Source organism: Vanellus vanellus (assembly GCF_965231255.1).
Source record: "Vanellus vanellus genome assembly, chromosome: 6".
NCBI classification, from domain to species: Eukaryota; Metazoa; Chordata; class Aves; order Charadriiformes; family Charadriidae; genus Vanellus; species Vanellus vanellus.
Window position 1 is genome coordinate 12,745,835 of NC_138911.1, and position 12,694 is coordinate 12,758,528.

Genomic DNA, 12,694 nt, shown 5'->3' on the forward strand with positions numbered 1-12,694 from the left:
TGACCTAATTACAGTGCAGTTTCTGATTCGTATGATAGAGACTGCAAACTGTTACACTGGATGTTGATTTATGGGTGATTCCAAGAATAATCTGGTTTAAAATATCAGAATTCATTTTTTTGTTCAGTAACCTCAGAGCTTTTCTTTTGTTTAATTATGTGTTGTTCATTGAAGACAATATTCTCTTGCCTTCTTAAAAATATTCAGAAAAGCTTCCATTGGAATTTCAAAGTAGTCTTGTGTCTGTAAGGATAATGTTGTCAAAATCAAATATCTTTGTCCAGTTCATTATTTTATGGTAGTGATGAGTTTAATTGCCTTTCCAGTGTACTCATTTCCAGAATTTTCTCATTGTTTTGTTAAAATTTTGTTGAAGTATAGTGTCATCTGTCATCCATAACCATGTAATAGAAGAATGTCTACATAATAAAAAAAAAAAAAGCTACTAGTAATTTCTGGCTTTGACGTGTTCCATATGCTCAGATAACTCTAAAGTACTTTTTACTTAGAAGTAACAGAAGTGAAGAAGAGTTGATTTGTAACCTCATGATTGCTTTTAACAGTTATGATGTTTAGCACGTGTAAACTTCTGAGATTTCAGTTGGGTAAAAGGCAAATATCTACCTCTAGTCTCTGGGGGTTTTTGTTTGTTTTGTTTTTTAACTGACTTCACATGTTGATTATCCTGTAGGAGTTACTCTGTCACATGAGGCAATAATTTCTGAGGAATGAAAATCACAAATACATGCTCCGGTGAGGGTACCAACTGCCAGGATAATTTGTGCTGGTCTTTTAGGGGTTTATGCTGTACCTTGTCAATTACATAATACTGGTTGGACATTGACCCCCTTTCCTGGGTGAACCAGAGACTTTCCTGTTAAGTCTGAAGGAACGGGCAGGGAGCCCTTCTGAGATGAACACTGGGGATCAGGCTGAGCAGGAGGCAGTGGTTTCAAAGTGCAGTGCTGAGAGTTTTAGACAAATTGAAACTTTGGGGCAGCCAACAAAAATCTGTGGAATTGAGACTTAGTGGCTTTTAACTTGCAAATATTTGTGCCCAGCGAAAGGCAGAGTTTACACCAATCCAAGGACTGAACACCATCTTTTCTTTTTTCCTTTCAGATTCATTACTTACGAATTTATTTTTATGTTGAATGCTTGGTAGTTCTGCATTGTATTATGTCTTCACCCTTTTCCTTTTCTGTTTTGCATGCTTGCTTTTATTAATTCATATGTGCTTACCACTTTCGCTTTACATGGTCTGCTTGGCTTTTTGCTACCAACTTGTCCTGCCAGCACCTGGACTTTTCCATGTCAGAGCTTCAGTTGCAGTTATGTTTAGACTGGGACCAGCATGATTGGCCCTTCATGCCTTCTATAAAATCTGTGTCAGAGCGTTATCTGGTATGTCCAATGCACAATATGACTGTAATCATAGTTCTGGATAAAGATGCATAATTAAATGTATGTATCATAGCTCTTAATTGCAAGGCTGGTGGAGAAGGTGTAGTTTTCCCTCTTTTCAAAGATCATACTGTGTTTGACAAGTCTGTCTATTCACTGACCTTTCAGTTGGTCATTATTTTAGTGTAAGATAGAGGAGTTACCTACTAATCTGAAATGTTTACTAATCCTGAGTATTCTGTCAGTGTGTGTAGAGGATTTTCTCTTTATCACTTATTCACAGTTAGCCATGCCCCAACCAATCTGTGATCACCTGTCTTTCAAAACATTTGTCATATTATTCTTGTCTCTGAGGTGAAAACAATGACAACTCCTTGATGGCAGTAAGAGGAGTGGAAAAGCTCTTTCAAGTATAGCGAGTTCAGGAAATTATTTTGTTCACAAATGCAGATGGTTTACAGCTGAGAGCTGTTAGTAGTGTTTTGCAGCTGCTTCCTGAAAGACTGGGAGGGTGGGTAAGAAATGGGAGATCTGCAGGAATGCAGGGCATAGCACAGACTTCAGATGATGTCAAACTCCAGGCAAACTTTTCTTGCAGTTTCCATGTAGACCAGTCTGCCATTTGAATAGCCTTGGTCTGGGTAATTACAAGAAACTTTCATTTTTATGAAAAAATAACAAGGCAGTTCTCAGTGGTGGAGAGAGGAATTGAATCTCTATGCATCTAAATATCCTTGACAGTTTGTATTGTATTTTAGTTATTTAGCAATGTGTGTTCTAATACTAGATAGACAACGTGAACGGGGATTTGACCTCCAGTGAAATAGTACTTTAAGTGTCTCAGCCCAATATAATGCTGGATATAAAAAGGGGCCTTTACTGAAAGAGGGTGTGATCCTTGTCCCCTCATTGCACCGGGGTGGGTTATAAAGATAAGTTTACCCTTTTCTCTTGGCAAAGTAGTCTCACTTGCACTTTTATGTGTATTTGTCAATTTTCTACCCCAATACAGAAGTATATACAAGAAGCCAGGAATCTGGGCAGCACTATTCGGCAGCCCAAACTGTCTAACCTCTCTCCATCGGTAATTGCACAAACAAACTGGAAGTTTGTAGAAGGCTTGTTGAAGGAATGCCGAAATAAGGTAATATAGAGGATAATTCTGTTCTCTTGCACCTTGTATCCATCCTTTATGAACCATTTCATGGCCAATATGTTTGAACCACCCTCTTCCGCCATCTGTTGCTGTTTTTATCCCTGTGAAGATTTTTGCATGGTAAAGAGAAATTCATGAAGAGATAACTTAGAAATTCTGCAAAGACTGGAAACTTTATTAAGCTGATGTATGATGGAGAATGTAAAATAACAGAAAGAGATTGAATATTCTGATGGGTCTTTATCATCCCGCTGCCCATGTCTATTATAGCATATTTCAGTTATCGCTAATGAGATTATACTGTTTATACAAGAGTGAATATTCCAAAAGAGGAGGTTGTGTTGAAAATGCCTTCTCATAACTAAAGGAAGTGGGTCGACAAATTTCTGAAACGTAAGTTTTCAAGCACTTAACAAAGAAATTTGGCATTAGTTTGTAGACATGCTTCACCAATATATATTTGACAATATATTTATCTGAATTAAATGTTAATGTTTATACTAACACAGTAAAGAGAATCATTATCAAATTGACACATTCTTGCCTGAAGTCAGTGGAGGTAATATAGCAATTGTATACAACTTTTCATAAAATTGTGTTCAATACGTTCATCTACTTCTGCTTTCACTTTTGTCTTCTGCATGTATGAAACTGTTCAAATAATCCCCTTCACTTAATAGAGACATATGATGGCGAGAATCCTTGAAGATAGACTTGGCTCTTTCACTGTGGGAATGCAACTCTAGTGGATGTAGTGAGCCTGCTGTTAGCAGAGAGAAAGTACCAGGGGAGGTGAGGAGGAGAAGAAGCTAGACACTAACTTGGAGTTCTTCATCTCAACTAAGACTGTGCATAGGTGCCTGAGGGAGTATTACTCATTTGAGAGCTACTCTAGAATAGCAACAAAGATGAAAAAACGTGTGAGAGAGAAGCAGAAGTGACTCCCTAGTCATTTTTCCCTCCAGGTAGCTATATGATGAATATATTGTGACTGGGAGACTGTACTTTAGGGGTTGGTGAGAGCTTTGTTGACCAGTATGAAATCGTGCACGATTTAGGAGAATGTGGCTTATCAGGAGACTCAGGAGATGCACTCTGGAATGGGTTTGGTTTAAACGCAAATACCCTTCTGACAGAACAGGGTCTCACAGGAAGGATGTATCCCCCTGCTACTTGGAAGCGCTTGTGCATGTTCATCTCCCGCTGGAGGAGGTAGACATAGCGTACTGCTCCCAGTCCAGCACTCACCAGGCTTAAGAAACACCTGAGCCTGCCTGGCAGGGCCTTGCTGCTTGTCAGTGTGTGGCCTGCTGTCCACTTTGTTGGGGTTACTCTGTGGAGGCTTGTGTGCTCATTTGCTAGCCATTTGTGAGAAAGATGGAAGTGATCAACATGGGTGCTGCTATGGCTTGAAAAACAGGGATAAAAGAAACGCAGTCCTGCACTAGCTTCAGAAATACTGCATACACCCAGTTATTCTGCCAAATCTTTGATATCATGTGCTTCCTTGCTGGTTATCTAAAAGTGTTATCTAAAAGCGTTAAGTGATCTTGGAAGTTCCTGTGGAAAGAATTAACTCTCTTTTGCTTTGTCCTTTTTGAGACCAAGAGGATGTTGGTTGAAAAAATGGGTCGAGAAGCTGTGGAGCTAGGTCATGGTGAAGTGAATATCACAGGCGTAGAAGAGAATACCCTGATAGCCAGTCTGTGTGACCTCTTGGAAAGGATATGGAGCCACGGTCTGCAAGTCAAACAGGTGAGGAACAAATATTCCTGTGTGCTGTGGAGTGCACTTTCCTAAAGTTATGTTACACTCTTCCTCTCTCTGCTGATACCTGTTGTGTGTATATAGATGCGTTAAATACTTGCGCGTCCTGGCCTTTTTTCTGTCAGTTACTGCCCCCTTGTTTGTCTCCACTTTTTGCTCTGGGATCTGTGCAAATGCACATGTAGATGTGTTCCACAGATGACTCCTTGGAAGACTTTCTTTCCATTTAACCTTTTGTTGTTGTTGTTTTGGTTTGTGGTTTTTGGTGTTTTTTTTAATAGTATGGTAAATAAAACTGTTTCTGTGTCCTTAACACTTTTGTTATTGAAGTAGCATAGGCTATAAGGCAATGTATGCTAAAGGTGCTGTCAATGGAATATGGTGTGGGGAATTGTTTTTGTGAAGGATAATTTAGTTTTTAAGAGTAAAACCGTTGCTATTTTGGTTCTTCCTGAAAGGTGTAGAGGTAGTTAAGTGATGTTTGCAAGCTCACTAGTTAAAAGTGTTGCTGTTTGTGTAAAATGAATAATTGTTTGTTGTGCTCTTCTGTTTGGAGTTGCTTGTGGGTATAGATGGAGTTTGGAAGGCCTTTATACCTACCTTCTCCTTTGTACAAAGGAACAGCAAGGACAGTGAGGATTATAATTTCTTTTAAAAAAGAATGTGCAGAATAAATATATGTGATCCAGACAACTGTAATTCATTATCTCTGTTCCCAGCACCCGAGCGCCAGTGTTTAAATCTGCTCTCCTTCAAACTATATAGCAGTTCTCTATGTGAAGATTTATCATGTGATTCTCTCCCTTCCCTCTTGTATATCACTTAGGATAGAAGCTGTACTGCTTTCGTCTTAGAAGACAGAGCATCAGTATACTCTGCTACAACTCAGATTTGGGCCTTTCAGACCACCAGACGGCCAACCCTACATAAGGTTAATGCTTTGGATTGATTGCAGATGTTGGCAAACAGTGCTGAACGGTGGAATAAACAGAGTGGTAGAATATAATAGAGGCCTGATGGAGGAAGTGCAGTGCATTTTATATTATGATCCACAAGTTAAAAAAAAAACAAAACCAACAAAGGACTGCTGATTCTCTGTGTGATCTGGCCTTTATTAAATAGGCAAAAGCGTGCTGTTTTGTACAAAAAAATTGTTTTATTTTTCAATAATGAGCCAAGGAAGACTCTTCTTTCTCAATTGACCATAGTAATGAGGATGGCTTTCCTTCCAGCAATCCCTGCTTTTACCTCTTCCCTGCTGATGAGCCCTGATAGTCCTATCTTAGCTACCTAGTGATTCTTCCACGTGCAAAGTGAATCCACACCTTCCTCTGCCCAGAGCAATGCAGGAGAGTTGTCGGATGTAGGGTCTAATGACTGAAGTAGTCCGAACTTTCAGAAGGCCTTGGTTATTCCCTTGCCTGTTCTCTGTCCCATTGCTTTCCTTAGGCTGTCTTTCTTTCCCTTATAGATACAGCTTGCATCATCATTGCTATTTGGTGAAGTTAAAGGAGAGTAACATGATGGTAAAAGAAGTGGGCAGATAAATACTGCACAAATTCTTACATTCACCATGATTGTTGACCTCTATTTGCTGCAGATTCCTTTGTTTGCTGCTTTATGTGATCTGTTGCATTTCTTGCCATGGCAGTTAGTTGCTGAACACTAGACTCTGTGTGCATGTGTGTGTTTATTGAGAGAAATGCCATTTTGGATGTAACTGTTCCCTGGTTGATATTTTTCATGCTTTATTTTTATGTTTTTATAAGACTTGCAGTTTTGGCTTTCCGTGTTGGATCTGTCAGGTACACACACGAGGCATTGAGCTTCTCTGCATTTTTTTATATTTTTGCCACTAAATGCATATTTTTAATAGATTTCTCTCAACACAGATGTTGCAGACACTCTAGACTTTATCTTGTGGAAGCGTGCCACTTCTGGAATAATCACTCATGGTTATTAGCTCTTTACGTCAACTGTAGTGAGCTATAGGATTGAAGTGTTTAAAGATTTTTAAAGACAGTTTTTTTTAAAAAAAAAAAACACCACCACCTGTTTCAGTGTGGAACCATAATGACTGCACCTCCAGTAAGGCACTTATATGATTTTAGATGACATCGGTAGTGCTGAATTGACAACTGTTGCTTTACAGTCATGGTTTCTTTCCACACAAAGTTGTAAATAAAAATATGGCTTTATAATATAACTACTTTTCTGAAATGCAGAATTGATAAATCTTTACTTGGATTTCAAGTTAATATAATAATTTAGGAAGATAACAAGTAATGCTAATTAATTTCTTCTGTAAGTACTTCCAATTAATGTGCTGGAGAGCCCCTGTTCAATTACCGCTGTCTTTCTGTGTCTTTGCAAGCTTTTGATTTATCATGCAGAGTATTTTAGGATGAATCCAAGAATCTTTTTAGTTTGCCAGCAAAAGATTTCCTCACACTCTGCTTTAAGCCACCAGAGGTTTAAGAAAGCAACATAATGAGCAAGGTGCACTTTTTAACATTATTTGACGGATTTATCTTGGCCTAAATACTACATCTCTATTTTTAACTTTAAAGTTGATTTCATAATATGTAGAGCTGGGGTATTCTTGCTGATAAGCTTTCATTGTCCTGCTTGCCTTATGGGTTGTCTTTTCTTAGTGTGTTTGTGATTATCCAAGTCCTTTGCTTGATGAAATTGAGGGGAAACTTTTGTGGTTCTGAAAATTGACAGCATGCACCTATACCCCTGAAATACCCTGAAGGGAACAAGACTTGGTCTAATTATAAAATGGTTTACTCAGGCTCGCTCTGTATCGCTTGTCATTTCACTGCTGGAGAGGCAGGGAGGGAGAGACACGTAGTACAAGTTACAGCCTCAGACTTGCACATAATGTTTTACAAGTCTTTAAATGTCGTCTTGTCGTGTTAATGAACTATGAGAAATGAAGTTCAATTGATGTTTTCCTTTTACCAGAATCATTAGATCTCAGTAGTTTGCCTCTTGCTTTTCTTACTCTTCACAGCTCCCAAGCACCTCCAACTTGTATCTCATTTTTGGTTTTTACCAATGACTTTATAGGGAGAAACATATTTAAAGCAAATTTTTGCTATGGCTGATACTTTCAATGATGATTTCAACTTTTTTTTTTTATTTACTTTATTCAACTGATAGTGATTTCTTTAACTAATACTGTTTTTAATTTTAGGGAAAATCTGCTTTGTGGTCTCATCTGTTACACTACCTAGAAAATAGACAGAGAAAAACTACGTCAGGCAGCTTCAGTACCTCAGGTAAGATTGGGTTCTGCTGGAAGATGATGGTAAAAAACTATGAGTAAGAGCTGCCTGCAGATTTGCACCATGCAAAGATTTTTTCCTTGGAAATATCCTTCACTCCATATGACTGAATCAAATACTCTATCCACTACAGAATGAATATGGACCTGGTGTATTATCTGAATATATTTTGTGAAAAATAAACTTGGTTGGATTGGGCCCACTTATTTGGGTTTGGTGTCTGACTACTGCAGTAGTCAGATACCAGAAATATCAGATATTTCAAAGACAGATTTTAAAATGGATTGCTCTGATAGAACATCCTCCATGTGACACGTAGTCACTACATGACTGGCAAAGCATATTATGTTATGGATGGGGGTGGAAGACAAGTATAAGTATATAAAATTGTGCTGTACATCCTGAAGTTTTACATTCTCTATTGAAAACCAACTGAACAGTAGGCTTATTGTTTAAAAGAGACGTTTAAAAAAATAAAAAAACCCTGTAGAAACATATTTTAATTTTTGTTATATCAAGTGTTGCAGTAAAAGTAGTATTGCACATAAGATCTATTGATAATCTGTTTCTAAGATTAATAACGTAATTTTTACACACTACTTGTGTCAGATGGCAGGATAAACTTTGGAGAGAGCAATAGTTTTAGGGGAGGTGGTGGGTGCCTGTTTTGGGTTTTGTTTTTTTTTTTTTAAAGTTGCTGTAGGCAAATTGCTCAGCATTACTAACATGCACAAGCTCCTGTAAGCAATGAAAAACAAAGATTTGGAAAGTATTATGGTCTCCTAAATGTCATTTGGTCTGTAGTGCTTTTACATATTAGACAAGTCATAATCGGTTTTATACTTTCTAACTTGGGATTGAGGGCAGGGACTATATTTAATATACAGTCTGAATCTAGAGTGGAATTGGAGAGATAGGATATTGCTTAACACACATCCCCCCCCCCCCCCCCCCCCCCAAATGTGCTATTTTAAGAAGTAGCAGTGTTAAGGGAGTCTGCAAAGTGATAGATTAGTTAAGCATGCGATGTGTGGTGTACTGAGTAAAACATGTTGAACGCTATTTTCTGGTGTCAACAGTGCCGGTCAGTTTTACTACGTAGAAAGAAAATAGGGTAGTCTTTAGAAAATAATACTTGATTAGTATATGTCTTAAGCCATTTGATGTCATACCAATTTCAGCTGAATCTAAGCTCATTAATGTTTTAATGCTCAGTGTGTGCTGATCTGCATAACCATCTGTGTAGCATATTAGATTTTCATGTCACATGAAGTGGAAACATGCCACAATATCTTCACAAAGCAGCGAGTCACCAATAACGCAAGAGTGCAAGTCAGTGTTAATTCACCTTCTTTTTTATATTGATTTTTTTTAAACCTTTAGATGGAGTTCTACTAACAAAAAATTCTGTTCTTCTGAATCTAGGAATACTTCTTGATTCAGAAAGGAGAAAGTCTGATACTAGTCCAGCCATGTCACCTCTTAGAATCTCTCTCATCCAGGATATGAGGTGAGTTTAAACTACTAAAACCAACACAGAAAACTCATGAAATTTGCATACTTGTTTGTGCGTATAATGTGTACCATTACAGAAAAATCTGTGTTTTGTACATCAGGAGGAGGATGTAGGGAAGGAACCTGCTGAACTGTTTTATAGTGCAACCTTTTCATTGACCTTTACAAAAACATTTCTTACTGAGCAGGTTTTATGTTATCTCATCTACTAGCTTATAGAAACAACCTGACACAGTTTTCTTCTTTTTGTAAGTATTCTGTATTGGTTTATTTCCACAGAGATATGGTGTAGCATATGTATTTTCCCAGTAATTTCCAAGTTGGTTGTGTAGCTCTGAGCTCATTCTTGCTTCTCAGTGAAGAAAGCAGTTTAAAGAACTTCTCTGATCTAAAGAATGGGTTTATCTAATGTCGAGTACTGTAGTGTGAATAAAACTAACTTCTGCTCAATGCCTTCTTTTCAGTACATCAAAAAATAATATGCAGAACTTCTAAATTAATTTGGAAAATATTTCTTCTTTCCTCCTTTTACCTTACCAACTTCTAATTTTTTTCAGTGAGGAGGAGTGAATTGAGGATTTTCAAGGGACACGCTTGTGCTTTCAAAATATATCATCTGTGTCTTGTATGCAAGAAAAGCTACTACTAAGCATGCAAAGACAGTATTTAATTTTCCAAAGCACTCAGCCATAAATATTGCAGTGATAAGGTCCAGAATGATTCTTAAATTATGTGAGGCAATGGGCCTGGTTTAGAATTTTGTAAATAGGGCACTGCATTGCAGATATTTCCTTTTCAGGCTCTTATTCTTTTTCAGCTAGATATGCAAGAAATTTAGATATTAAGGTGGTTGTGCCTCTTTTTCCAGGAGTTTTCCTGATATTTTGCATTATTAGCAAAATTCCTTCTTCAGCCTAGCTTGGTTCAAAAGAGCTGTCACATTTTGAAAATACTGGGCAGTGTCTTTTTTTTTTTTTTTTTTCTTTCCTTTTCAGGCATATCCAGAACATCAGTGAGATCAAAACAGATGTTGGCAAGGCCAGAGCCTGGGTTCGTCTGTCTATGGAAAAGAAGTTGCTCTCTAGGCATCTAAAACAGCTGCTTTCAGATCATGAACTCACAAAGTAAGATGGTTTATCTTGGGCAAAGCTTTTAAAAATTAAGCCTGTTTAGTTGTTTGACTTCAAAAACCCAGAAGTGCCTATTTTTCCATCTGCTTAGCAGTGTGCAAAAGTAATAGGATAAACTATCCTTCCAAGTGTCTCTCTGTACCTGTGTATGAGGTGTTTGGGAATTATGATTTAATGCTGGGGTTCTTCAGATACAGAATCAGTTCTGTCAGCATAGACTGTCTGTGACTTTGAAGTGAAATTGAAATCTTCAAAAATTACTAGGGACTAAATGAAACAGGGCATAAGTCCAAACACCACTACTTTGCTGAGTCAAGGTTTTTATCTTGGCCCCCTTATTTGGGTTATTTGGTTTTCCTTGGATTGTTTGTGTGTCTTCACAATGCATGACAAATTGCAGCTTAGGTCCTTTTACACAGTTCTGTCATGATATGAGGAGTGCAAAGGCACATCCAGATATGCTTCTGTGATTCATGTTAGTGTGACTCAAAGTGACTGTTCCTTAGCTTCTCACTTCTGTCTCCAAATCTGAGATGTTCTCCTAACTCCTTTCAGTGTCATGTAAACTAATGTAGATAAAATCAACTTCTAGTGTAGTTTAAGAGAGCAGATGAATGGTGTACATGCAGTACCTTGAAGGTGACTAGGAAGGCTGTGAGGATCAGTTCTTGCATCTCATTTTGGGGCAATAAGCTGAAGATGAGATGTGGTAATCTTTTTAAATCTTCTATTTAAATCTTTCGAAGCATGATTGTTCACATCTGTAAATCAAACTGACAGTGTCTCAGCTTTATTTGTCCTCTCCTACACAGTAAAGGTTTTATAGCCTGCTTAAGAAAATAAGGTGAATTGCTTTCATAATAGTGAACTATCTGCTATTATGATACATTTTGTTTTTATTACTTCTAAACATTTCAAAATATGTGACTTTCAATTCAATGTGTATGAAGTCATAAAAAAAGTTATGAAAAGAGCCATCCATTGAGACCCAAAACACTCTTTAAAGAGTAATTGTACTACAGGAAGAAAATGGGAGAAGTATATGAAGTATAGGGGGAGGGGAATATGGGTGAAAACTGAACACTTGAACCTGGAGAGAGTTATAAATACTGCTGGCTTAAACTCTATCAAATAAAGTATTCTGTGGTAGTGCTTCTTAAAAGTACACAGCTTGAAGGGCAAAAGGAGAAATGCTCAGCACAAGGATCTATTTCCTTGGTGATGTCCAGAGCACATGAACATTATATTATCTTTCTAAACGTAAATAATTCTTGTGTAAATAGTTGTACAAATCAGAGTACAGTCCATAGTTTAATACTAATTTTTTTAGAAGTTACAATTTGAGGTTTATTTAGTGTAACCTGTGCAGAAAATAAATGTATTGCTGATAAGGTTGAATATACTGTTTATTCTCTGGAAATTAAAGGTTCTCTTGTATGGGCCCTAGTAATTGTCATTCATTTTAATTGAAGACTTCTTTCTGGAGGCAGCTTAACCTATTCTGTCTACTCTTCCTTTCCTCTCCTTCCACTCACACCATCCTGCAAGAAATGTCTTCCCTCCCCCATTCCCTCTGAACCCCAACTGCTAGTTATTTGAGATTTGCCTTATATTGAATTATATTAGATTTTCTGATGAAGCTGCAGCCTTCCAGCTGCGAGCAATGAAAAGCTGAAGGACAGAGTGAGAACAGCTAATAAATCTACCTGTATCTCAAATTAAGGTTATGCCTCTCCAGTGAAGTCAACAGTCCAGATCAGGTTAAATTTAGCAGTGCTTGTCCCTTGCAGAACAAGTGCTGTGAGAGGATTTTCCCACGTACTACCACACTCCACTCCCCCCTACCCCCCCCCCCCCCCCCCCCCAACAAAAAAAAAAAGAAGCCCACCCCAACTGTCTTAACACTGGCCAATGCACTGTTCATCTATCAGACAGATTCTGATTCTCTAGGACAGATTGAGACAGCAGCAAAAATATGTTTAAAATGAAAGTGACGAGCGAAGGAGCAACTTGCATAGAATGACATCAAGTCTTTGTAATCTTGTGTGCTTTGTGTTGCATATTTAGATATCCTACTTAAAGGAACATGTTCTAGGCAGCATGGATTTAAAAAGTGCTCCGTTTCGTTTTTCTAGTGGAAGCAGTGCCAAGTTCAGTGAGGTACTAAAAGTAATTGTGCACCTACTGCAATTTTACACTTAACATGGTTGTGTCTTCTTTTTTGAAGCAACTGTTAGATATTTTAATTAACCCATTCTCTCCACTTTGCATTTGCTAAAAAATATAAGAAAACTGAAACATATTTCTTTCTAGTCTGCAAAAGCACTAGAATTAGGGAACAGAAGAAAATCTCAAAGCTTCAGTCCCCTGAGACCTTTATGTGCACAAATAAACTGAGAAATTTTACAATTTGAAATGGCAGGACAGCA

At 37.7% G+C, this 12,694-nt stretch overlaps 1 protein-coding gene across 4 annotated transcripts in view; it reads left to right on the plus strand.

Moving 5' to 3' along the window:
* DENND5A (DENN domain containing 5A) overlaps nt 1-12,694 on the plus strand; it is a gene marked incomplete at its 5' end in the record, with an annotated part of 69,329 nt that overhangs the window by 44,761 nt on the left and 11,874 nt on the right. For 2 of the 4 annotated variants that reach the window (XM_082485113.1, XM_082485114.1), the window contains 5 exons: nt 2,417-2,548; nt 4,163-4,315; nt 7,530-7,614; nt 9,046-9,130; nt 10,131-10,259. In XM_082485113.1, the coding sequence (XP_082341239.1) occupies nt 2,417-2,548; nt 4,163-4,315; nt 7,530-7,614; nt 9,046-9,130; nt 10,131-10,259 (584 nt within the window). Of the gene's footprint in view, nt 1-1,296; nt 1,405-2,416; nt 2,549-4,162; nt 4,316-5,153; nt 5,259-7,529; nt 7,615-9,045; nt 9,131-10,130; nt 10,260-12,694 lie in introns of all 4 variants that reach the window. The other 2 variants (XM_082485111.1, XM_082485112.1) reach the window with 2 other exon arrangements.